Genomic DNA, 23560 nt, shown 5'->3' on the forward strand with positions numbered 1-23560 from the left:
AATCCACTGAATAAGGTATGAGATTCACAAAATAAGGTATGAGATTCACCAAACAAGGAAAAGAGCAAAAAACGTGATTTTAACCACTTATGATGACCAAGTTTCACAAAACAACCTCTAAGATTCACTGAATAAGGTCTGAGATTCACAAAACGAAGTCTGAGATTCATCTGTCTACTTGGCAAAAGATGCATCAAATCCATCACATTTGGGTGTTGGCCTTTGTTTAATATCATGCCTCCAACATCTCCAACTTGATGATTACTATCTCAGCTAACTCCCAACTGTTTTTTCTTGTAAAATTTTCAAAGTTGCTATTCTGTCATTCCCACAATCGAGTATTGGTTACATTCACTAAATTCGAGGAGTTGCCACCCTTGGAGGAATTTTCGACCCCACCTTCTAGCCCCGGTGCTTATGGTAACGAGAATGCAAAGCAAGTGCCCCGGTCTTCAAGCTCATCCTGGTTCCGGTGGATGAAAGGGTCGAACCACCACACTAGCTCCTCGAGCGAGAGCTCTAAAGACAAAATAGACGCTATTAGTCAAGACCCTTTTGCAATCCCTTCTGATTATACATGGATTACTGCCGAAGCCAAGAGAAAGAAGATGCAAGAAAAGAACAGAGCAAAGAAAGGCAAGAGTAAAGACCAAATTACTCAAGTTAGCGAGTAAGACCCAGATTTAGGAACACGGTGGAGTCCAAGGTGGGCAATGCTCGTTTCTCGGCTCTTGATGAAGAACACCTAAGGTATCAAGCGTACAGTGACTGACGATTCTGGTGGCGGCGTTAATCTGATATACAGCTTCCCTGTGGTGGTAATTGTTTACTTCGAAATGAAATTTAATTCAAGCGTACAGTGACTGACGATGAATCGAACAATTCACGCAAGAGAATTCACGCAATTATACATAATACAAATGTCAAATTATCAAATTTGAGATACCATAACTTAATTAATTAGCGAAAGACGATGAATCGAACAATTCACGCAAGAGAATTCACGCAATTATACATAATACAAATGTCAAATTACTGAATTATTAAATCAATTACAGCTCCATCAGTCAATTTCGACGATAATTGCATCATAATAAAATCAATTAAATTGCTCAACAATTCAACATCAAACTTATCGACTAAACATATTAGCAAATAAACAAATTAGAAACGCATACAGTTGTATAGCGAAATGATCGAATACGATTACAAATGCAGAATAAAATAGGATTAACAAATTAACAACAATTAAGTACAATTAGGTCAATTATTAATGTGATTGATAGAGAAAGAGATTACGATTTGCAGAAATTAGGGATTAATCGAGAAGAATTCCTCCATTTGAGTGTTCGCGCCACCATTCCACACATTATACTCAACGAGTTCTATTCTAATAATATTCCACACATTATATAAGCCCATCCATGTATAATGCAAATCAGTCCAAGGTAGTAATTTGGTGAGACCGGCCGCCTCGCCATAATGAGGTGCCTCACCTGATCCGGCCTCTATATATATATATATATATATATATATATATATAAGGTTATTACACTCTTGAATTTTCTTCGAGCTAGGAAGTCGGTATTCTCCGGATAGAATTGCTCCTTAAAGAGTCATTTGAAATCGTCCCATGATTCTAACACCACGCTCCCTGCCTCAATCTCGACGTATTTGGAGTGCCACCATTGTTTGGCATAATCGATCAGATACATGCTCGTAGTAGCGACTTTCAGTGTCTCATCGAGCGTACTCGCTCGGAAGAATTACTCCATGTCGAAGAGGAAGTTATCGACTTCTTTCGAGTCTCTCGCCCCACTATATTTGTGAGGTGCATGCGGCTTCACCTTTGGAATCCAACCGAAATTCCCGTCTGCAGCCAGTTTCATCAATGTATTACATATGTTCTCGAGCTGTCCGAGTCTCTCGTGGACATAGTTCATCTCTTCCGCGAACTCACGCGGGATCAATGCCTCTACGACGTGAAAGCGAGTCTCATGCACCTTTATCGTCTTATTTACGGCTTCAAGGCGAGCCTCATGCCCCTTTGCCGTCTCATCTACGGCGTGGTGAGTGCCCCCGAGACTCACCACGAGTCCTTTCAGATACGGAAGTTTCTCCTAAAATAGTTTCTCTAAGGCCGACACCCGGGCCCTAGTTTCTCCTTTGTTCCCACTCGGTTCTGCGGTCCTTCCTGCCATCGTATGCAGAAGCTCGTCGTGAAGACCGAGCTCTGATACCAAGTGCCACAGTCCTGGACTTTGAGCCGGAACGTGGCGCGCACCCTTGTCTATCACGCGACAAGAATGTAAGCGAGAGCGTTAAGCACTAGTGAAGGATCACTAGTGCATTCGTAATCGGTCTCTGTTGGCGTGTGTCGGGAATCCTAGTCACGATTATCAAGTCCGGCACACGAAAGCAATAAAAGTAAGCAATACGATTATTGAAAGCAAGAAACAAGAAAGATCAAGCTTAAGGGTGAGAAGTGGTTTTGATTGACTAGCACCTCTCATAGAGGCAAATTTGATAGTTTGGTCTTGGTAGCAGGATACATTGATTGTGCAGAATAGCGATACGTTTTCTAAACACCTAAAAATGTATCTTAAAATAAAAATGAGACTCCAAGATTCGACATGCAAGAAGTAGTCTTTGAGTACTAAATGAAACTAAAAACAGAAATGAAAATACATGAGTACAAATAAGAAATTTAAGGGCTCGGAGTGGAAGGACCGCGCTCGCAATTTTTAGGGATTGTGCGCTACAACTGCGGCTCCTTACACTACTAGGTCACCCGAGTCCAGTATAATTCCCATGGCGGCATACCTAAAACCATAGCATGAACTATAAAGTTAGATGAGAGAAATAACTTGTGATAATACAAGAAACGATTTCTGCAGAATGAGTAAACTACGACCTGATACCAAACCATAACAATCTAAAATGGTTATATTTGAAGGTGAGTGGATTCCGTTATTTGCAAGCCAATTCGCAGCTCGCTTTGCTTCACGATAACAGTGGTCAATATACACTTCCCAACTATCCAGTATTATTAACTCCTTGCACCTTTGAATAATAGGACGGAGATTACCGCCCGTCAGTTGTTCACCACGGAAAAAGGCCACACACAAGTTGTTATCCATATGAATCAGCAATTTTGAAACGCTCAATGACCTCGCATTCTATGCTCCAGGCTTGCTAACAAAGCCCTCATTTCGGCTCTCATAAATGTACAAATTCCACTAGAGAATGTATAGGCCCAAATAAATTTACCCGACTCGTCGCGAATAATGCCACCACACCCGCCGGCTAGCCCTGGATTACCTCTAGATGTAACACCCCCATACTCCAAGTGCCTTACCAGGACCACTCAGGTATGAAGATATTACCATCTCGGTTACCCGAGGCAATGATAAGCAAATAAACAATGAAGAAACAACGTTTAAATATAAATACTTAGTGAAGAGTTACAATTCTCAAAACCAAACCAAAAGTGTAATACATGTTCTCAAACTGATCGACTCTTTTGTTCTAATCGAAATGTAAAGAAACTACTAAGCTACAGCGGAAGACTCCTATCATCATGTCGTGGCAATCCCAGCTATCCCAGTACTCATCTCATACCTGCTCAATATCTGCTCACCATCCCCGAATGGATCACCGCAGGTTTACAAAACAACAATAGAGGCCCCATCCGTGTTAAGAAGAACCCAATTATGCGGAGGAGGATGCCATCTAATGAACCGTTCTACAAGAGAAGTAGCAGGAGTCGGAATGAAAAAAGAAAAAGGGTCGAAAACCTACTTCGACAAAGCAAACTAACGGTGAAGGAAAGTGATGGGGTCCGTGGGATCTTCATATTCCTTACCAAAGACGATGTTGTTTCTCCATCGCCAAAGCCACCAGCACGTGATGGCAAACTTCATAAACCAAGAAGAAGAAGCAAGCGCCGAACTATTACTTGCATTTTTAGTCACCCAAATGATGCGAAATAAAATGATTAGGACGTAGGTAATGACTCCAATGAGTAAGAGCCCTAACAATGGCGTAAAACTCTTTATCGTAAGTACAATAATTCAACCTAGCCCCTCCCATTTTTTCCGAAAAATAAGCAATGAGTCTCTTTCCTTGGATCAAAACAGCCCCTACACTCGACTTCAAATGGTTGAGTAAAATCCGGCAAAGCTAAAATTGGGGTTGCGCACAAACGCTCTTTAATTGATTCGAATGCCCTCTGAGCTTCGCTAGACCACACAAATAGTCCCTTCTTTAAGCAATTAGTAATAGGACTCATTATTGAACTAAAATTGCTTATGAACCGTCTATAAAATGAAGCTAGACCGTGGAAAGAACGCACCTCACTTACAGTTGTAGGAATAGACCATGTCTTGATAGCTTCAACTTTGGTTCGATCCACGGATACTCCGTCTTTCGACACTACGTAACCCAAAAATAGCACACTGTCTACCACAAAAGAGCATTTTTCTTTTTTCCCAAAATGCTTTTGATTTCGAAGCACTTCAAACAGGAGCTTTAAATGACGCAAATGATCGACTAAATTTTTGCTATACACCAAAATATCATCAAGATATACAACAATAAATTTACCCAAAAATGGTTTTAGTACCTCATTCATTAGCCGCATAAAAGTGCTTGGTGCATTGGTAAGACCAAATAGCATGATGGTCCATTCGTATAAACCGTGTTTTGTCTTAAAAGCGGTCTTCCACTCGTCTCCCTCACGCATACGGAATTGATGGTATCCGCTCCATAAATCAATTTTTGAGAACACTTGTGACCCATGTATTTCGTCTAGCATGTTATCAAGCCTCGACATAGGAAACCGATACTTAACTGTGATATTATTAACAGCCCGTGAGTCGACACACATACGCCATGACCCATTTTTTTGGCACAATTAAAACCGGTACAGCGCAAGGACTCATGGATTCACGAACATATCCTCGACTTACCAGTTCATCAATTTGTCTCTGCAACTCTTTGGTTTCCTCCGGATTACAGCGATAAATCGCCTTATTTGGTAGTGGGACTCCTAGAACAAGGTCAATGTGATGTTCAATACCGCGAATAGGAGGCAAACCTGGTGGAAAATCGTCGGGGAACACGTCTTTATACTCCAGCAACAAATCTGAAACAGGGCCTGCTTCTTTTGAATTTGGCTCCCCTGCTCACCTTTCCACGACGACGAGCAAATAAACTAACTTCTCGTGATCAAGGGCCTGCTTAATTTCCCGCTCCCTAACCACCATCGTTGCCTTCTTTTTTTTGTACTCATAGCCCGTATAGCTTGAGAGGACATTGGTTTCAGCATAATTTTTTTTACCCTTATCCCTCAACTCGTACTCATTACTTCTTCCCCGATAAACCACATCCCTATCAAACATCTAAGGACGTCCCAATAAAACGTGACAAGCATCCATCAGAATTACGTCACAAAGTACATTATCAGTATAAGAACCCATTGAGAAGCCCACCCGAACCTGTTTTGTAACCTTCACACTGTTCCCATCATTTAGCCAATGAAGCGCATAAGGTTTTGGATGTGTGACGGTCGCCAACCCTAGCTTCATGACCATCTCGTCTGAAGCTACATTAGTGCAACTACCACTGTCGATAATCACACTACACCATTTGTTATTAACCTGACACTTGGTATGAAATAGTTGTTCGCGCTGATCCGAATCAATAGACTCAGACTGGGCCTGCAAAGAACGCAGAACCAGAATAGTGTCGAAAACTGGAGCCTCATACCCTTTTTCCTCCTCTTCTTCTTTCTCACTCTCCTCAAAATTAAACACATTTCCCAATCGTTCCTCTTCTTCGGCCAATTCCTCATGACACTCCCTAGCCTCCCGTAAGGTCACTACACTTCTGTTAGGACAAGCACTCTGAAAATGTCCGAACCCCTGACACTTGAAACACCGGACCTTCGACAAACTGGTCTCTTTCCCTGACTCAGAGGTTTTTGGTGTATTTTTGGTTGAATTGGCTGGGTTAGGATTGAATGTCGATTTAGGGGAGAAAATAGGTTTAGGAGTTGGATTAGGGCTATTGTAATCTCTGTTAGACCCCCCGTTTTAAACTTTCCTTAGGCCTCAATTTTAACGCGCATGCTACACAATGTATCAAAATCAGAGTAAGGGTATAATTCGACAGTAGTGGCGATGCTACGGTTCAGCCCACGAAGAAAACAAGACATTTTTTGTTCTTCATTTTCCTCCCATTCCCCCATTAAAATTAGTTTCTCAAACTCGTCTATGTACTCGGCCACGGTTAATTTATCTTGCATTAAAAAAGCAATTTTTCGATAAACACCCAATTTATATGTCGATGGTACATACCTTTTCCTCAGTTTACGCTTCAAAGAATCCCACGACGATATCTTGTCCTTTCCGGCGCGAGAACGCTTAGCCTTCAATCCCTCGTACCAAAGCGACCCCCCTTTGCTCAACCTTAGAATAACGTATCTGCACCTCTTCTCGTCACTGAGATCCTTAAAATCGAACAAGCGATCGATTTTCCTTTCCCAATCTAGATAATCCTCCGGGTTGGTTCCACCAACGAAGTCGGGTAGTTCCGACACCTTGATCCTGTTTCGCCTTCCCACCGGTTCGACTCCCGGTTGGTCTATTTCGCAACAAGTCTTGAAGCTTGTCATAAAACTCGTCGTCGAATTGCTCACCAGCCATTTGTTTTTTTTTTGTGTTTAATCGAACGAAAATAGCACCGTCTCGATTGATGGAAATCAAGAGCCGAAGCTCTGATACCACTAATGATACGAATTAAAATGCGGAAGCGATATTTGATGAATTAGACCTATAACTCACCAATGGTGACGAACTCAAGACCTATTGAGATCGACAAGTTAATATTCAAATGCGCAAGATGAATAATTAACAAAAAGAATGCCAGTAGCAATTTCTGAATTTTTATGATTAGACTTGAATGATGAATACAATAGCAATTTCCTAATGACAAAATCAAACTAGCTAATTATGGCCATTAATTCTAGTAATTGAAGGCCTAATAACAACAAATTAAATAGCAAATAACATCATACAAAACAGGGGAAATAATCACCCTTTATTGACTAATTAAATGACACTAAATTGTAGAAGCCTTGTACTTAGACAATTCCAACGCAAGAAACAAAACTGACGAATCGAGACTTCGAACTCGGATGCTCCACTGATGTCATAAGGCCCAACGTCCCAAGAGTAGTGTCAATCGGATCCTTACCCGTATCATCACCTAATTGAGACCAAATATCGGCAGAAACGGGGCGGTCTCGTAGAAGATGATATCGATGGTCTCGTCATCAGAAAGGCATCGAGGATAGATAGAGTCGTCAGCCAACCCACGACGTACACGGTTGTAATTAGTCATAAGACGATCATGTGCTACAAGCCAAAATAACATACGTATACGTTGTTAAATTCGAAGTTTCCAAATAAGATGCCAAGCTCTGGGATTATTAACATTGGAAACTTCCGCCCCTTTCATAATGGCAAGAGCGGATTTAATAGAGAATTTATCATAGGGTGTCCCGTTCCAATATAGCATATCCTCAAAGTATGGGTCAGGCGACATAGAATAGGAGGCGATTTTTTGTAGCTCTTCTTAATGTAAATAATTAGCAAACTCATCTCATTTCACTACTACAGATACAGGCTATAACAACGGTTAAAAACCGTTGTTTTATAAAAAAGCGTCCGTTGTTAAAGCGTCCGTTGTAAAAGGTTTTAACAACGGTTGATTTTCTTAAGGAACCCGTTGTTAAAACTATTAATAACGGTTTTAAGTATAAAAACCCGCTGTGAAAAGTGTGACTCAAATTTGGAGGGAAAGTTATAACAACGGGTTGTAATATACAAAACCGTTGTTATAACTAAAGACAACGGGTTGTTTCTCAATAACTGTTGTTGTTTGTTTTTAAAAAATAAAAATAAATAAATTAAATATTACTAGATGCATGCATAATTACGGCCCGTTATAATTCTGATGCATGCATTATTACTGTCATCCCTGTGCATATGAATGGACAATATGGAATGAGAAGGGTTATAATAATATTTGAAGCAGCAGAGAGAGATATGATGATGATTATGGCACAACTTCCTAACATATATTAATTAAAAACAACTCAAACCACACATTACTTAGTATAAATACATGCATTATCTCAACTACCATTCCATTATCTCACTATCTCTAAACCCTAACTGCTAAAACAAACTCCAAACCCTAATTAATCTTTCAAACAAACTCCAAACTTCATCAACAAAATGAATGATACCATCCTTAAGACTCTTACTATGATCGAGAACAACAACAGTTTCATCCGCCGGTTGCTCCACATTGAGGACAATTTCAGGAGCTACCTTGTGGATGCTCGAACCGTACTCAAGGACGCCAAAAAAGATGGCTTGACAGAGCAGCAGTTGTTGCAGCTATATGACGATATAGCAACTGCTGAACGGAACTTCCAAATAGCTAAGGAGGAGAGGAGGGATATCATAGAAGAGAATAAGACTCTCTATGAAAATATAAGAATTGCATTTTTATTAATGTAATTTTTTTTTAATTTATGTATATATATATATATATATATATATAGAGGCAAGATCCGGTGAGTTTGACACTTTTCGTGAGTTTCCCCTACATATATATACAATTGACCTAATAAAACCAATTGCTCACAATCATACGACAAACAAACTAAACTGCTCTCCCCCCCTCTCTCTCTCTCCTCTCACTGCTGCTACTCTATTACGTCAAAAAAATTGCACAAAATTTCTTCAAAATTGATCGATGAATTCATCGATTCTTCACTTTTTTTTTTTTGAAAATTCCAGAAGTTTACACAAAATTCATTCACAATTTCGATTAATTCAATCGAAACTATCAATTTTTTCTTAATACTCAAATTTCTGAAAACCCTAACTCTTCAAATCAAAACGAAGGAATGAATATTTCTTACGATTTCATATTTAATACTCAAATAACTGTAGTATTTGAATCAAATAACAAATTCTTATGATTTATGTGTGTTTTTCCGTGATTAATAACATTAGTATTTCGATTAATTGTATATTTTTTGGTGATTTGCAGGTGGAATGATGTTGAACAGGGATAGTTGATGCTTAATGGAATAATTGAAGACGTGTAATAGAATAACTGGTGTTGTAGGATAGAATAATTACGTTACTGTAATAAAATAACATGTTTAGTGTAAATGATGTTCTCTGGTACATATAGTTATTTTAATGTAGAAACTTGGTTATTGTAATATAGAAGCATAGTTATTTTATAGTTAAGTCAGTTGTTTACTGAGAACAATGTTCTCTGATATTGATAGTTATTGTAATGTAGAAAGCCAATTATTGTAATGAAGAACTCATGTTATTGTATTGAGCTGAAACTCAAATATAGCCAACTTTCTATCTTTTGTTTGTTTTCATCTTGTTTAATTGAGTAACTGGCCATTTTCAATTGAATAATTGATTTTCTTCAATGAAAAGATTAAAATTGGTTAATACAATAACCAAGCTAATAAACCCCCTTCTCAATTTATTGAGCGTGCTTTAGAAGAAGGCGAGGAAGATGAATAAGAAGATGGATGATAAAAAGAGGATGAAGTAGAAGTAGAATCTGAATTTGTGAAGCAATCTGATTTACAACATAAAAATAAAGTAATTGCATTAGAGTCGTATAATAATTGTCTTAAATTATTACAATAGCCGTGATTCAACTTTACAATAATCATGAGTGAACTATAGCGAGAAAGATGAATAAGCTAAGGAGTTGGATGTTAAAAAGAGGATGAAGATGAATTGAAATCTTAATTTGACAGAAGCAACACTTGTTACAACATAAAAATAGAGTAATTACATTAGAGTCATATAATAATTGCCTTAAATTATTACAATAACCATGATTGAACTTTACAATAATCATGATTGAACTATTGAAATACTACAATGATTATTACAATAATCATGATTGAACTTTACAATAACCGTGATTGAACTTTACAATAACCGTGATTGAACTTTACAATAACCGTGATTGAACTACTGTGTACTTTGTCTCAGACTTTATCCTTGGAGTTAATCATTAAGAAGAAGTTGTCTTGCTCGTGTTTTCACCTTTCTTCCCAATGAGAACCGTGTCTAGCCTATTGATGAGGGTTGAACCAGGATAAAGCGATGCTCATTTGAAAGAAATAAAAACAAAGAAGACGTAAGTTGAAAATAACTATGCAACTCAAATACAATAATCACCCATAAGTATTGAAATAATCATAAAAACACTATAAAATAATTGGATATATTAGATAAATAGAAGCATATTTTGTCAGGATGAAGTTACTAAGCAAAATGAAATACAATAATCCAACTAATACATTGAAATAACTGCAACAACACAATACAATAACTGAATATTTCAGAGAAATAATAATGTACCAAAAAAACTCAACTACATCAGGACGCACCATTGTTAGCAACATAAGATCATGTAAACAACCTCAAGATTCTTTCACCTATCTAGATTCATAATAGTTTGATTGAACAACCGTAAAGAACAACATCCAATTCCAAAATCAGGTGCAAAATCGCAAAATACAATTACAAAACCCTAGAATTATGCGAAAACGGAAAAAATGTCATTTAACAACATAAACACAATAAATTGAACAACATAATGAAGATAACTGAATAAATTGAAGATTACAAGCACAACAAACATTAAATTGAAACAAAGAACATGAAGATTGAATGCGAAATTGAACACATTCAACGAAAAAACAGTATAAAAAGAAGAAATTTATTACCTGATTACACGAAATTGAAGACGAAGTAAAATAATTGAGCACGAAGAAGGAGCACGAAGAACAATCATGAAGAAAGAGCACGAAAAAACACAGTGGAAGATGAATATTAGAAGGAGATTGTAAAGAGAGAGAAAGTTACTGGAAAAATGGAGAAAAAAAGAAGTTAAACGCCTAATACCATCTTTATATACAAGATGTAATATTTAATCTCAAACCATCCATCTTAGATTAGATCAATGGTCCAGATTCGAGAGGGTAACTCACCAAAAAAACCAAACTCATATGATCCTATTTCTATATATATATATATATATATATATATATATATATATATATATATATATATTAATTAAGTTTATCATGCATTCCTCTCTATCATCTTGCTTCTTCTTTGTTTTATTTTATTTAATTTGTTTTACTAGCTAATTAAGCGAATAATACTTAGAAAAATAACATAATGATCGATAAAAACACATACATGCAAATGAAATAATTAGAAAAAGAAAATAACGACGATGAAAGACGATGAAACCAACAACGACGGCGAGATTTACCGGATAATTAGAGAAAGTAAGAGACGATGAAATCAACAGTGACGGCGAGATGATAAAGCGACGATGAGAAAGAGAGAAAGAGACGATGAGAAAGTGTGTGTTTTGTGTTTGTGTTTGTGTTTGTCTGTGTTTGTGTTTGTGTTTGTGTTTGTGTTAAGGTTTGTGTTTTGTGGTTGTAGCTGATCTGTGTTTGTGTGGTTTATAGTATGGAAAGTATTGACAACGGTTGTTAAACAAAAACCGTTGTTAAAACGTTTTAACAACGGTTGTAAAACAAAAACCGTTGTTAAATAAGTTTTAACAACGGGTTTCAAAAATAACCGTTGTGATTACTTTTCACTAACTTTGCGCTAATTTTGCGCCAAATTATTAACAACGGTTGTGCATGTTTGACCCGTTGTTAAAACTTATAACAACGGTTATATAACCATACCCGTTGTAATTAATTTTAGTAAAATTCGCGCCATACATTCTACAGCGTCTATTGTGATTTTCGTGAATAAGCGTTGTTAAAGGGGCGTTGTAGTTGCCTGGATTTATAGTCGTGTTTCCAACCCGAATTCTCATCCCACATCTCACTAACGGTAGCTCCGAGGATTGATTCGGGAATTGGTTCATTACCTTGTCCGACAAGCAGCCTTTATCAGCCCAAGAATGGTCCCAAAAAAAGAGTTCTCCTACGTACCATTCCTTACAACGATGGAACTTCCATTATAAATAAACTTTGCTTGAGAAGTAATCCTGGCCCAACATTAGACATATTGGTTTTTGGTTAAAATATATCTGTCACAGCGCCCGTTGCAATATTTATCTCGAAGAACTCGTGCCCGTAGGCTTGATGGCTCAGTGAGACCTCGCCAACCAAGTTTAACGAGAAAGGCGATATTTGACTGGCGAGAGGAACGAATTCCTAAACCCTACATAGACGTTGGTTTTTGAATTGTCTCCCAGGAGACCAAATGCACTTTCTTCTTCTCTTCATTCCCTCCCCATACAAATCTTCGAGTTTTTCTATCAATGGAATCGCAAATTGTCCTTGGAAGTTTCGCCGTCTGCATACTATAATTAGTAACAGTGGACAAAGTTGATTGCACTAAAGTATTCCTCCCTGCCAATAAAAGGTGTTCGTCTGCCACCCAGCTAAACGTTTATTGAATTTCTCTTCGAGATGTGCAAAAGTCGCTTTGATAACTCTACCATTAATCGTAGGCATACCAAGATAAATGCCCAGGTCTGCGATAAAAGCGGTCACGGGCCATATCTGACTTTCTTTGAACCATAATCCTAAACTGCCAAACGGCCCAGGCCCAAATCATGAATCACCATATCATTCATTTTCCCGCTAAAACCCTCAAACTTCCCGCCACTACCTTCACATAAATCTCAAACCCCCATTTTCCCCAAACCACACCACATACAGTGACACAACAACCCTAATTTAAAAAATGGACGACGAAAACTCCGGCAGGCGTCGCAACCGCACCACCACCGCTTCCACCACAGCCCGATCCCAAGCCTTAGAGCGCCTTAAGGCAATCCGCAAGGGCGAATCCCGCCCAGCCTGCCAAATCCGATTAGAAAACCCGATTTACGACACAGTTGAAGAAGACGAGTACAAAGACCTAGTTTCGAAGCGCCGCGAGGAGTTTGGTAGCTTCATTGTCGCCGGCGATGACGCCGGCGACGGCTACTTCGATGACGGCGAGGAGGAGGATTGGACAAAATCCACTGCCCCGTTGTCATCTGATGATGACGATGAGGGCGGCGAAGAGTCCGAGTTCGGGAAGTTGAAGAAGAAGAGGAAGAAGGAGAATGAGAATGAGAAGAAGAAGAAGGTTTCGGCTAATTCTGCTGCGCTTTCTGCTGCTGCTGCTTCGTTAATGGGGAAACAGAAGATTTCGGCGATGTTTACTAATAATGTGCTTAAGAAGAGGAGTGATGATAAATCGAATCGCGGTAATTTGGCGAGTGATAGTGTTGTTGAAGATGTTCTTGCTGAGTTTGCTGCTGATGATGCTGATAGGGAGAGAAGAAGGCGGCCGCAATCGAGGAATTTAGGGTTAGGGTTAAGGTTAGGATTCGGTGGAGTTGCGACTGAGAAGCAATCGGTTGTTAGTGATGTTTGCAGAAAGATCGAAGATGTTAATCGTAATTTTAGGGATGTTGATTCAGAATTGGTGCAAAATGTGGAGGTAGTTGATAATGTGGAGCCAAAGGAGGTTGAAATTAACAGTGATTTGAATGTCGAAAAACCGTTTGAGGATGTTCATGTGAATGGAGATGGTAAAGAGGTTGAATTAGAGAGTGTGATTGAGGCGAAAGTTGAGGTGGATCAAAAGAAGGAAATTGAGAAGGTTTTTGAATTCAATGCTAAGATTAAGGAGGAAAAGGTTCAGACATTTAATGCGTCGTCTGAATGGCAGGCGATTAATGGCGGTGGAGAGGACGGTAATGTTGTTGGATTAGAACACGAGGAGAAACACGAGTTTGTGGTGGAGGCTGATGGATCATTGCCTTTTTATATACTTGATGCACATGAGGAAATTTATGGTGCTAATGCTGGTACCATTTATCTGTTTGGCAAAGTATGTCGAATCAGGTTTTCGATTTTTGTCGGTTAAAATTGAATTGTATTATTTTGTTGCTTTAATGATTGATTTATTGATTATGTGATATTAAAGGTGAAAGCAGGAAATGCATACCAAAGTTGTTGTGTAGTTGTAAAGAATATGCAGAGGTGTGTGTATGCAATCCCAAATGAATCTGTTTTTCATAATGAGGTGGTCTTGAAGTTGGAGAAAGATTTGGCAGATTCTAAAATTTCTATGGGAGAATTTCGTGCTAAACTTCATGTAAGCTGATTATCCATGTGAATGATAGTATAGTCGATTTCATGTCAATTGGTTGATTGTTTTCGTTTGAATGCTTTATTAGGATGTGGCTTCAGGATTGAAAAGTGAAATTGCTAAAAGTTTGATTGATCTTAATGTTTCAACATTCAGTATGACGCCGGTTAAGGTTTGAATTTTGCTGTTTGATATTTGTTGAATTTGGGAATGTTGTGTTTCGTGAACGTCAATGGTGATCAGCTTTAATCTTTGAAATTGTGTTAATTTGTTATAGAGGAGCTATGCGTTTGAGCGGTCTGACATTCCTGCCGGACAAAATTATATGCTTAAAATCAACTATCCATTCAAGGTATGGTTTCTGAATCAGCAAGTTTAGAGTTTAGATTACAAGAGTATTATTAACTTAACACGAATGCAGCGTTGTTAACATAGGAGTATGTTTATTATAAATTTCATACAACAATAACAACATCAGAGCCTTAATCCCAAAATGATTTGGGGTCTATAAATTTCATACTGGTGGTTTATTTTATTTGTCTACCTGCAGGACCCTCCTCTCCCATCAGATCTTAAAGGAGACAGTTTCGGTGCAGTTCTAGGTACACACACAAGGCAAGTAAATGACCTCACAACACAGCTTTTAACATTCATTGGTGATATGTAGTGTCATGTTCCAATTTAGCATTTGATATGAAATAACCAAGAATACTGTTTACTTGATCTCTTGCTTGTCAGTAAGGTTGGAGTTGAAATTTCCGATTTTGTTTTGTTTTGCTCAATTCTTGTCCTTTTCCTCCGAGATTTTTGTTTGTAATGATTTCTTTTGGTCAGCTTTCTGAATATTTGTAAAATATCATCATATATCATGATCCGATTCCTGAATTTGCCTTTTAGTACTTCAAATTTTCATCCCCACTAAGGTTTATAGCATTGCTTATTTGAGATGAAGAACCGAAAATAAATGTCTAATGCTTTACTTTATTAGAGAAAGATGTATGGTTTGATGCTGGTACTCACAATAATAATTAAATTTTTCTGTGTCTTGCTTTTGGCGGTTTACACCACAGTCCTTGTGTAATCCACGTTGAATATTAATTTCTTGAATCTCTGTAACATATTGTGTGGCACATTTCTTATCTAGCTTGAATAGTTATCTTTTGGTGTATTTTATGACATGACATAATTGCCGTGTATCTGCGACAGTTCTCTGGAACTCTTTCTGGTCAAAAGGAAGGTCAAGGGGCCATCTTGGCTGTCAATCTCTAAATTTTCCAGCTCCTCTTCTCATCAAAGGGTAAGCTACTAAGTTGTGGCATAATGGAGTTTACCACGTACGTTCTCAAATTGGATATTTAAAAGGCGCTTTTGGACAGGTGAGCTGGTGCAAATTTGAGGTAACTGTTGATTGTCCTAAGGAAATCCAGGTGTCAACTTCCACAAAGAACACAGCCGAAATACCTCCAGTTATTGTGACTGCAATCAACCTGAAAACCATTGTCAACGAGAAACATAATGCTAATGAAGTCATTTCAGCTTCCATTATCTCATGTAGTAGAGCCAAGGTATGGCTCAGGTTTTAGTCGATTTAATATGCTGTATACTGCTTTATGGTAGAGTTTAGGTCTTGTTTCTCATTTGTTCTCTTATATTCATTTGGTCATTGGTCATTTGGGAACAACTCCTCTGTATTTTTAACATGTGGGTAAAGCTACATACATATAACATATCAACATAAGTCCTTACCTCGCCATAAGCAGAATCTTTTGAAGCACGTATGCTAACCACAATTTACATATCAACATACCATCATATTAACATTGTTAGGTTACGTATATATATATATATATATATATATATATATGAATTTTACTATGTTCTGGTACTTAGAACTGGAGTACCATATACAGTTGGCTTGTTTGTGAACTGCATTCACTGGGACCTTGGCATGAGATGTATTAATCTTTACAATGTTCCAGTTTGGTAGATTGTTACTATGTTCCAAGTTCTGGGATTATGGAAATATTGAGCCAAATAGCTGATTTACTTGTGCATACTGTTAGCTAATTGAAAACTAGATAGCAGAATATAATTTTATCTAGAGCTGCCAGCTACACTTGCAACTCGTAGTACTTTTGTTGCATTTAAAACTTTTAGTCGTTTGTAGATTAGACTAGTCCTTTTGATACACAGATATAAGGTCATATAACCAAGCCGAGCAAGTTAGTTAAATTGCATCATGGCTCATTCTGTCTCCAGATTGATATTCCAATGTGTAATTCGGAGTGGAAGACACGTGGCTTGCTTAGCCATTTTACAGTTGTACGGAGGCTTGAAGGTGGTATTTGGCCTGTGGGATTCACTACAGAAGTTAAAGAGAAAAATTCAATAGCTACGGTTCTGCATTATGAAGGCAGGTGTGTTTTTAGGGTATATTTCTAATTAAAGTGACCGTTTGTCCATGACTTGGATTTGTAAGCTTTAAATCTTCAATATGCATGCTTTGAAGTTTGAAAATTAGCGTTTTTTTTACACTAATTCATTAAGCATTTTTGCAGCGAAAGAGCATTGTTGCAGTGTCTGATGTTGGAGATGTACAAGTTGGACAGTGATATTCTTGTTGGTCATAACATTTCGGGATTTGATCTAGATGTTCTTCTTCATAGAGCGCAGGTTGGTAATCACCTAATAACACTTATACCTACTGTTATTGAATTAGGAGCATGTGATAGGATGAAACTATATGTATGGAGTATTTAATAAAGTTTGGAGTATGTTGCATTCTGCTAAATTATCTTTGTTCTTCAAGTAGCTCTTTATTATAACTCTTCCTATTCATCTCTTTGAAGTCCTTTATCTTGGTTGGTATACATCATACACTGTAGCAGCTAGGATGACAAGCTACATGTCCAAATTTGCAGGCCTGCAGAGTACCAAGCAGTACGTGGTCTAAAATAGGTCGTCTCAAAAGATCAGTAATGCCTAAGCTGACTAAGGGAAGTGTTGCTTTTGGCTCTGGAGCAAGCCCGGGAATAATGTCTTGTATTGCTGGTCGGCTTTTATGTGATACGTTTTTGTGTTCCCGTGACCTATTAAAAGAGGTAAATCATTTTTGTCCTATTTACAAGAGCTTTTTAACTTTTATGCCTTGCTTCTTATCTGCATTTCTCTTGTAGGTGAGCTTTTCTCTGACGCATCTAGCAAAAACTCAGCTGAACAAAGAAAGAAAAGAGATTGCGCCACATGATATTCCTGGAATGTATCAAACAGCCAGCTCTCTTTTCAACCTAGTATGTTATGCTTTTATTCGTTCTTTTAATCTCCTTCATCATTAAAGCGCATTTGTGAATTTTCTTAAATGCTTTTTATATAACAGTAGCCATACGAGAGCAACAGAAGTGTGATTATAAGGATGATTATGAATTGTGAATCTTACCTATTTATACTGATTTGTTTCCATGGTTACAGGTTGAATGCAATGAGACAGATGCATGGTTGTCGATGGAACTCATGTTTCACTTGAACATTCTCCCACTTACTCGCCAGCTTACCAATATCAGTGGCAACCTTTGGGGAAAGACTCTTCAAGTTAGTTTTGAATTGTTCTGCTGCCTGTACATATCTTAGCTACTGCCAGGGCTAGTCCTCATTATTGTCCACTATTTTTCCTGCTTTTAGGGTGCTAGAGCACAAAGGGTGGAATATCTTCTGTTACATGCTTTTCATGCTAAGAAATTTATAGTTCCGGACAAGTATTCTTCTCGTGGAAAGGACTCAAAGGAGAGCAAATTAACAAAACGAAAACTAGGTAATGGTGATGATACAGATATTAATGACCCAGTTGTTGAGAATGAGGCCCCAAATGAAGATCAGGGCAAAGGCAAGAAAGGTCCAGCATATGCAGGTGGATTGGTTTTGGAACCCAAAAAAGGTTTATACGACAAATATGTGTTGCTTTTGGACTTCAACAGTCTCTATCCTTCAATCATTCAGGTTTGTCAGATTTGTCTTTTCAAATTGTTTTCACACATTCTTATGAGATGAAGTGTGTAACATGTATTAATGTTCCCTTAGGAATACAATATCTGTTTTACAACTGTTGAGAGATATTCTGATGGATCAGCGCCACGTCTGCCATCATGTGAGAAGGCAGGAGTTCTCCCTGAGGTATAGCTTGTTTTTGTATTCATACCTGTTAAAATAGCTTTTATTATGTTAATGCGCCTACAATGAATGTCCCACATTAAAAGATGTGGGGGAGGTGATCATGTTATAAGCCAAGGTCTCAATGAGCTACTCCAGCCCCTGTAATTGGTTTAGGCGTGAAACTTTCTTCTGACTTATGAATTGAACTTGTCTCCTCCTTGTAAGTGTTGCCCATGCCGTTTCTATGATTTAACACGTTGGTTTTAGTTTTATATATGTCTTTTGCAAGTGTAGACGGTAGAGCCTATTCCCTCGTTCGATGTAATTGAAGTCCTTTAGTATTTGTATTTGAAAAGGCAGGCTGATAAGATGGCTAAAGAGGCTATAATTATCAGCTTTTATCGTTTTGCCAGATGCTCCTCTTATTATATCAGATGTTATATGGACTATGGCCTTGTCTTCCATAGTTTTCAGCTTATTTTCTCACAGATGTCACTTTTATATTTCAACAGTTGCTTAAGAATTTGGTTGAGAGAAGGAAAATGGTGAAGTCTTGGCTTAGTCAAGCATCTGGTGTTAAGCGTGATCAATTTGACTTACAACAGCAAGCACTAAAGCTAACTGCAAACAGGTTTTTCTTTCCCATCCTCTTTCTATTATGGCAGTTTTTCATTTTGATTGTGTTATTCAGGTTTATAAGCCATTTCCTTTTTTCTACTTGTTTATTCTTCACAGTATGTATGGATGCCTTGGTTTTGCAAACTCAAGATTTTATGCCAAACCTCTTGCGGAGCTTATAACACTACAGGTAGAATCTCTTATAAACTATGTGATACTAGAAGTTTATATGCACAAATTAATCTCCAACTCTATGGAAATGACATGATTTTATTTGCAGGGGAGAGAGATTTTGCAAAGTACCGTTGACCTTGTGCAGAATGTTTTGAACTTAGAGGTTAAATCTTATGACGTTTGTCCAGCACTTCTTGTTACACTTAGTCACTTTGTTCCTCTTCAGTGATATTGATTTTCTCTCTGTACAGGTTATCTATGGCGATACAGATTCAATTATGATCTACAGTGGGCTTGATGATTATGAAAAAGCAAAAGTCATTTCTAAGAAAGTCATCATAGAGGTAATGGCGTGGATGTGTGCATACAGCCGTCTCACATAAGACACTGCTTATCAAGCAATCACTCACTTTTGCTGTCGTTGTTCTTTGTGAGCCTGAAACCCCGACATTGATTTCAGGTTAATAAGAAGTATAAATGCTTGGAAATTGATCTGGATGGGCTATACAAGAGGATGTTGCTTCTCAAGAAGAAAAAATATGCAGCTGTCAAGGTGGAAAAGCGCAGGGATGGAACTACATATGAGGTTGCTTTATCACCTTCCTTTGTTAATCAGAAACAACTCAAAAGGCGTGTCCTCCTAATGTAAATTTATTGATCGATACAGGTTAAAGAACGGAAAGGTCTAGATATTGTACGTCGAGATTGGAGCTTGGTATCTAAGGAAGTCGGAGACTACTGTCTGAGTCAGATACTTTCAGGAGGGTATGGTTTTTCTCTTCTCAAGTTTCAAGATGCGTTTCCTTGCTCCATATAAAGCCTGTACACTAGTCGAAAATTCCTTTAAAGATAACTCAATTTTGGGTTTTTATTACATTGTAGATCTTGTGAGGATGTGCTGGAATCAATTCATACCCATCTAATGAAGGTGAAGTCATTCTTGGAATGCTCTTTTTTGTTAGACTTGCGCAGTTATATTAATCCATGTAAATGTAGCATTAAACTTAGGGTCATGTTGATCTTGCTAGAAGTTTTTCTGGATGTGAAACTAAGACTCAAGGTAATATATGCAGGTACAAGAGGAGATGAGAAATGGACAAATGGGTCTTGAGAAGTTTATTATCACAAAATCACTGACAAAACCACCTGAAGCTTACCCCGATGCCAAAAATCAACCACATGTCCAGGTGATTGTACTGAACAGCTCTTTGTTGCATTACCTCATCTGTTGGAGCCATGGAAATGTCCCGTCTACAATTCACAATTATGGCTCAAACCTCACTTAACGGTTTTTCTATAATGTTTCATTAAAATCATTTGTAGGTGGCTTTGAGGCTAAAACAGAATGGTTACACTTCTGGTTGTTCTGCTGGAGATACAGTCCCGTATATTATTTGTCGTGAGCAGGTTTGTTGAATCTACATCACCGATGTTCCTGTAATGATAGAAATGCAGCAAGTTTCTTGACTATTTTTTGGACAGGAGACTACTGCAGGTGCCTCAACAAGTATTGCTCAACGAGCTAGGCATCCTGATGAATTAAAAAAAGACAACTCTACATGGATGATCGACATAGAGTATTATTTATCACAACAGGTTTTACTTTTGATTTGATACTTCAGTTACCACCTTGATGTCAACACAAATTGTTCTAAAACCAGCTCATTAATGATTTAGCCCAACTAAAATATTTATCTGAGTTTATAACATGCACATTTTTATTTTAGTAACTTGATTATTTTAATCATGATTTAAAACATATTTAAGTCATCATAAAATATTGTACTGTCAATATAAAATTTCATGATACATAAATACAAATATTTTTCCTGTACACATTTTGAGCTGGTATCATTTAGGGATTTGGCTTCTTTTTTTCTTTAAACTACAAAACAGTTCTATAGGGGAGTTTATGTGATGCTATACACTTGCATTTCAATATCTTGATGTTCCTAAGCGGAGTGTCACTGTGCAGATTCATCCAGTGGTTTCCCGTTTATGTGCATCCATCCAGGGTACTGACCCTGCACGTCTAGCTGACTGTCTGGGCCTCGATTCATCTAAGGTGAGGGAGCCTATCTTTTTTTCTTTTTGGGAGTTTTAGGCTGAATATTGCTGTAAGCTACTGACTTGATAAATACTCAGTTTCAAAGTAAATTACACCAAGACACTAGCAATGATAATACGAGCTTGCTATTGAGTGCTGTTGATGATGAGGAGAGGTATGTACCTCTGTGTTTTTATTCATAGCTTATCGTCCCATTTCTACTTTTATTGGGGCCATTAATTTACTCTAGAATGTACAAGCTTAGAATGTACAAGTTTTAGACCACGTAAACAGCCATTGAGTATATAGTGGGTGCTGCAGATATCAAGGTTGTCAGCCCCTAACGTTGTCTTGCCCTAGCTGCTCCAGCACTTTTGACTGCCCAAGCATCTTTAGTTCCCTGCGTAAATTAACTATAGACAAACCTAATGAGGAATCGGATTCCAATATCTGGCAAAGATTGCGGTGCCCCAAGTGTCCAGAAGAAGGGGATGTTGGTAGAATTTCTCCCATGATGATTGCCAATCAGGTATCTAATTCTCATCTATCTTCCTGAGATACTCCCTACCTCTTCCTGAGTCACGACAGATACAGATGTTTTGTAAAAAATTAACAATAGATAAAAATACCAAGTCCGATATATTTGGTATGATTTCCCTGATTTCTAGCCTTACTCAATATATCTCTCTATTTACCCTAAAAACTTCAAAACATTTTGTCCCGCACCCATATCATCATCTTGGGACAGAACCCCTTTTGTCTAAATAATCGAGTTATGTCAAGTCTGGCTCATGTATATGTATGATGTATCCATGTCCTACACATGTACCGAGTCCAAGTCGTAGGTGTTTTTGTGTCTGGTAACTAATCAATTAGTTATGATATCAGATTAAGAGGCAAGCAGATGGGTTCATTTCACTCTACTACAGAGGCTTGATGACGGTAAAACTACACCTGAAATCTTTAGTTTTGGTCGAAACTGTTCAGAAATTCATCTAAAACTCTCATGTTGTGCAGTGTGATGATGAAACTTGCAAGTACACGACTCGTAGCCTGAACTTGCGGGTGATTGGAGATGCTGAGAGAGGAACAATTTGTCCAAATTACCCTCGCTGTAATGGCCGTCTTGTCAGAAAGGTAACTTGGAAATTACAATGTTGTGAATAAAAAGCCAGAGTAGCACCTGCTAATAATGTTGTGTTCAACAGTATTCGGAGGTAGATCTTTATAAGCAGCTAACATACTTTTGCCATATATTGGATACTGTTCGTTGCATTGAGAAGGTATGTCGTGTGCTTCTTTACATTTCCTCCAAACACCTGAAAAAATAAGCTCATCTGGTTTCCTAACTGTTGCCAAACTGGGAATGCGTAGGTTGACAATAAAGCAAGGGTAATACTCGAAAAGGAGCTTGATCGAGTCCGGCCCATAGTTAGTCCTGCAGCTCTAGTAGCGCAGAAGCTGAGAGACCGATGTGCTTATGGTTGGGTACAACTGACTGATCTTTTTGTCACTCTCTGAAGCAAGCTGCTTCCGCCTCTGATTAAAATGTGTCAAATACTGTATGATATGCTTAGATTAAGGGTCTACAAAAATCAAAATATGAGAAACTGTGTAACACTGTAACTAGAAACTTTTTTGTGTTTAATTTAATAGAAGCAGCATGGTGTATAATGCAAAGCTAAGGGTAATTTGAACACATCCTGCTGCACGAATGAACTCAGTCCTTTCCAGTTTCCACTAACTAGAAACTTTTTTGTGTTCTTCCAATTATTTTAGGGATAACACTATGACAGTATGTTCTTTTAGGTCAAGTGTTTCGAGTATTGTGTTCTACCCTTATACTTTTGTTTCAGTTGTACACGTTAATTTTCACTGAAAAGGGACAACAAAAATTTTCAAAACGGATTTCTAGTACTCCGTGAGAGTGGAAACTCAAAACATGTACGAAATGACGTGTTTACATAAATGACGCAGGATTTTCCAATAAGGGAGGCATAATTTTTTTCCGCCATGAAAAATATCTTTTGAAAATATGGTTGCGATAAACATGGAAAAATCGATTATCAAACAATGAAATTTCACGGTCGATTGTTAAAATCCTTGATGCAAAATTAGTAAATTTTGAATGAATTTTTGAAAATAAAACATTATAACTTAATTAATACAACACCCTTATAGTCTATAGAGATATTAGGGTACAAACTCGAATGACAATAAATCATGATTTAACCTTCTACTTCCTCTTTGATAATTTATCAAAAAATTGTACCGCTGCGCCATTTCACCTTATTGATATTATAGCCTATGTTAAATACTTATT

At 37.8% G+C, this 23560-nt stretch overlaps 1 protein-coding gene across 1 annotated transcript; it reads left to right on the plus strand.

Annotated features, from left to right (window-relative positions):
- Positions 1-12764: 12764 nt before the first annotated feature.
- LOC141643495 (DNA polymerase alpha catalytic subunit-like) lies at positions 12765-22917 on the plus strand. The gene is made up of 31 exons (XM_074452679.1): positions 12765-13991; positions 14088-14258; positions 14341-14424; positions 14530-14604; positions 14803-14867; positions 15459-15549; positions 15629-15817; positions 16512-16669; positions 16811-16925; positions 17174-17353; positions 17429-17542; positions 17721-17840; positions 17931-18245; positions 18327-18419; positions 18911-19029; positions 19134-19206; positions 19297-19353; positions 19442-19534; positions 19651-19776; positions 19858-19955; positions 20073-20118; positions 20264-20377; positions 20514-20597; positions 20673-20786; positions 21166-21255; positions 21336-21412; positions 21559-21766; positions 22126-22179; positions 22255-22374; positions 22446-22520; positions 22612-22917. The coding sequence occupies exons 1-31, from the start codon at positions 12852-12854 to the stop codon at positions 22756-22758; spliced, it is 4605 nt and encodes a 1534-aa protein (XP_074308780.1). The 5' UTR covers positions 12765-12851; the 3' UTR covers positions 22759-22917.
- The last annotated feature ends 643 nt before the right edge of the window (positions 22918-23560 follow it).

The sequence above is a fragment of the Silene latifolia genome, chromosome 2, assembly GCF_048544455.1.
Source record: "Silene latifolia isolate original U9 population chromosome 2, ASM4854445v1, whole genome shotgun sequence".
Classification (NCBI taxonomy): domain Eukaryota; kingdom Viridiplantae; phylum Streptophyta; class Magnoliopsida; order Caryophyllales; family Caryophyllaceae; genus Silene; species Silene latifolia.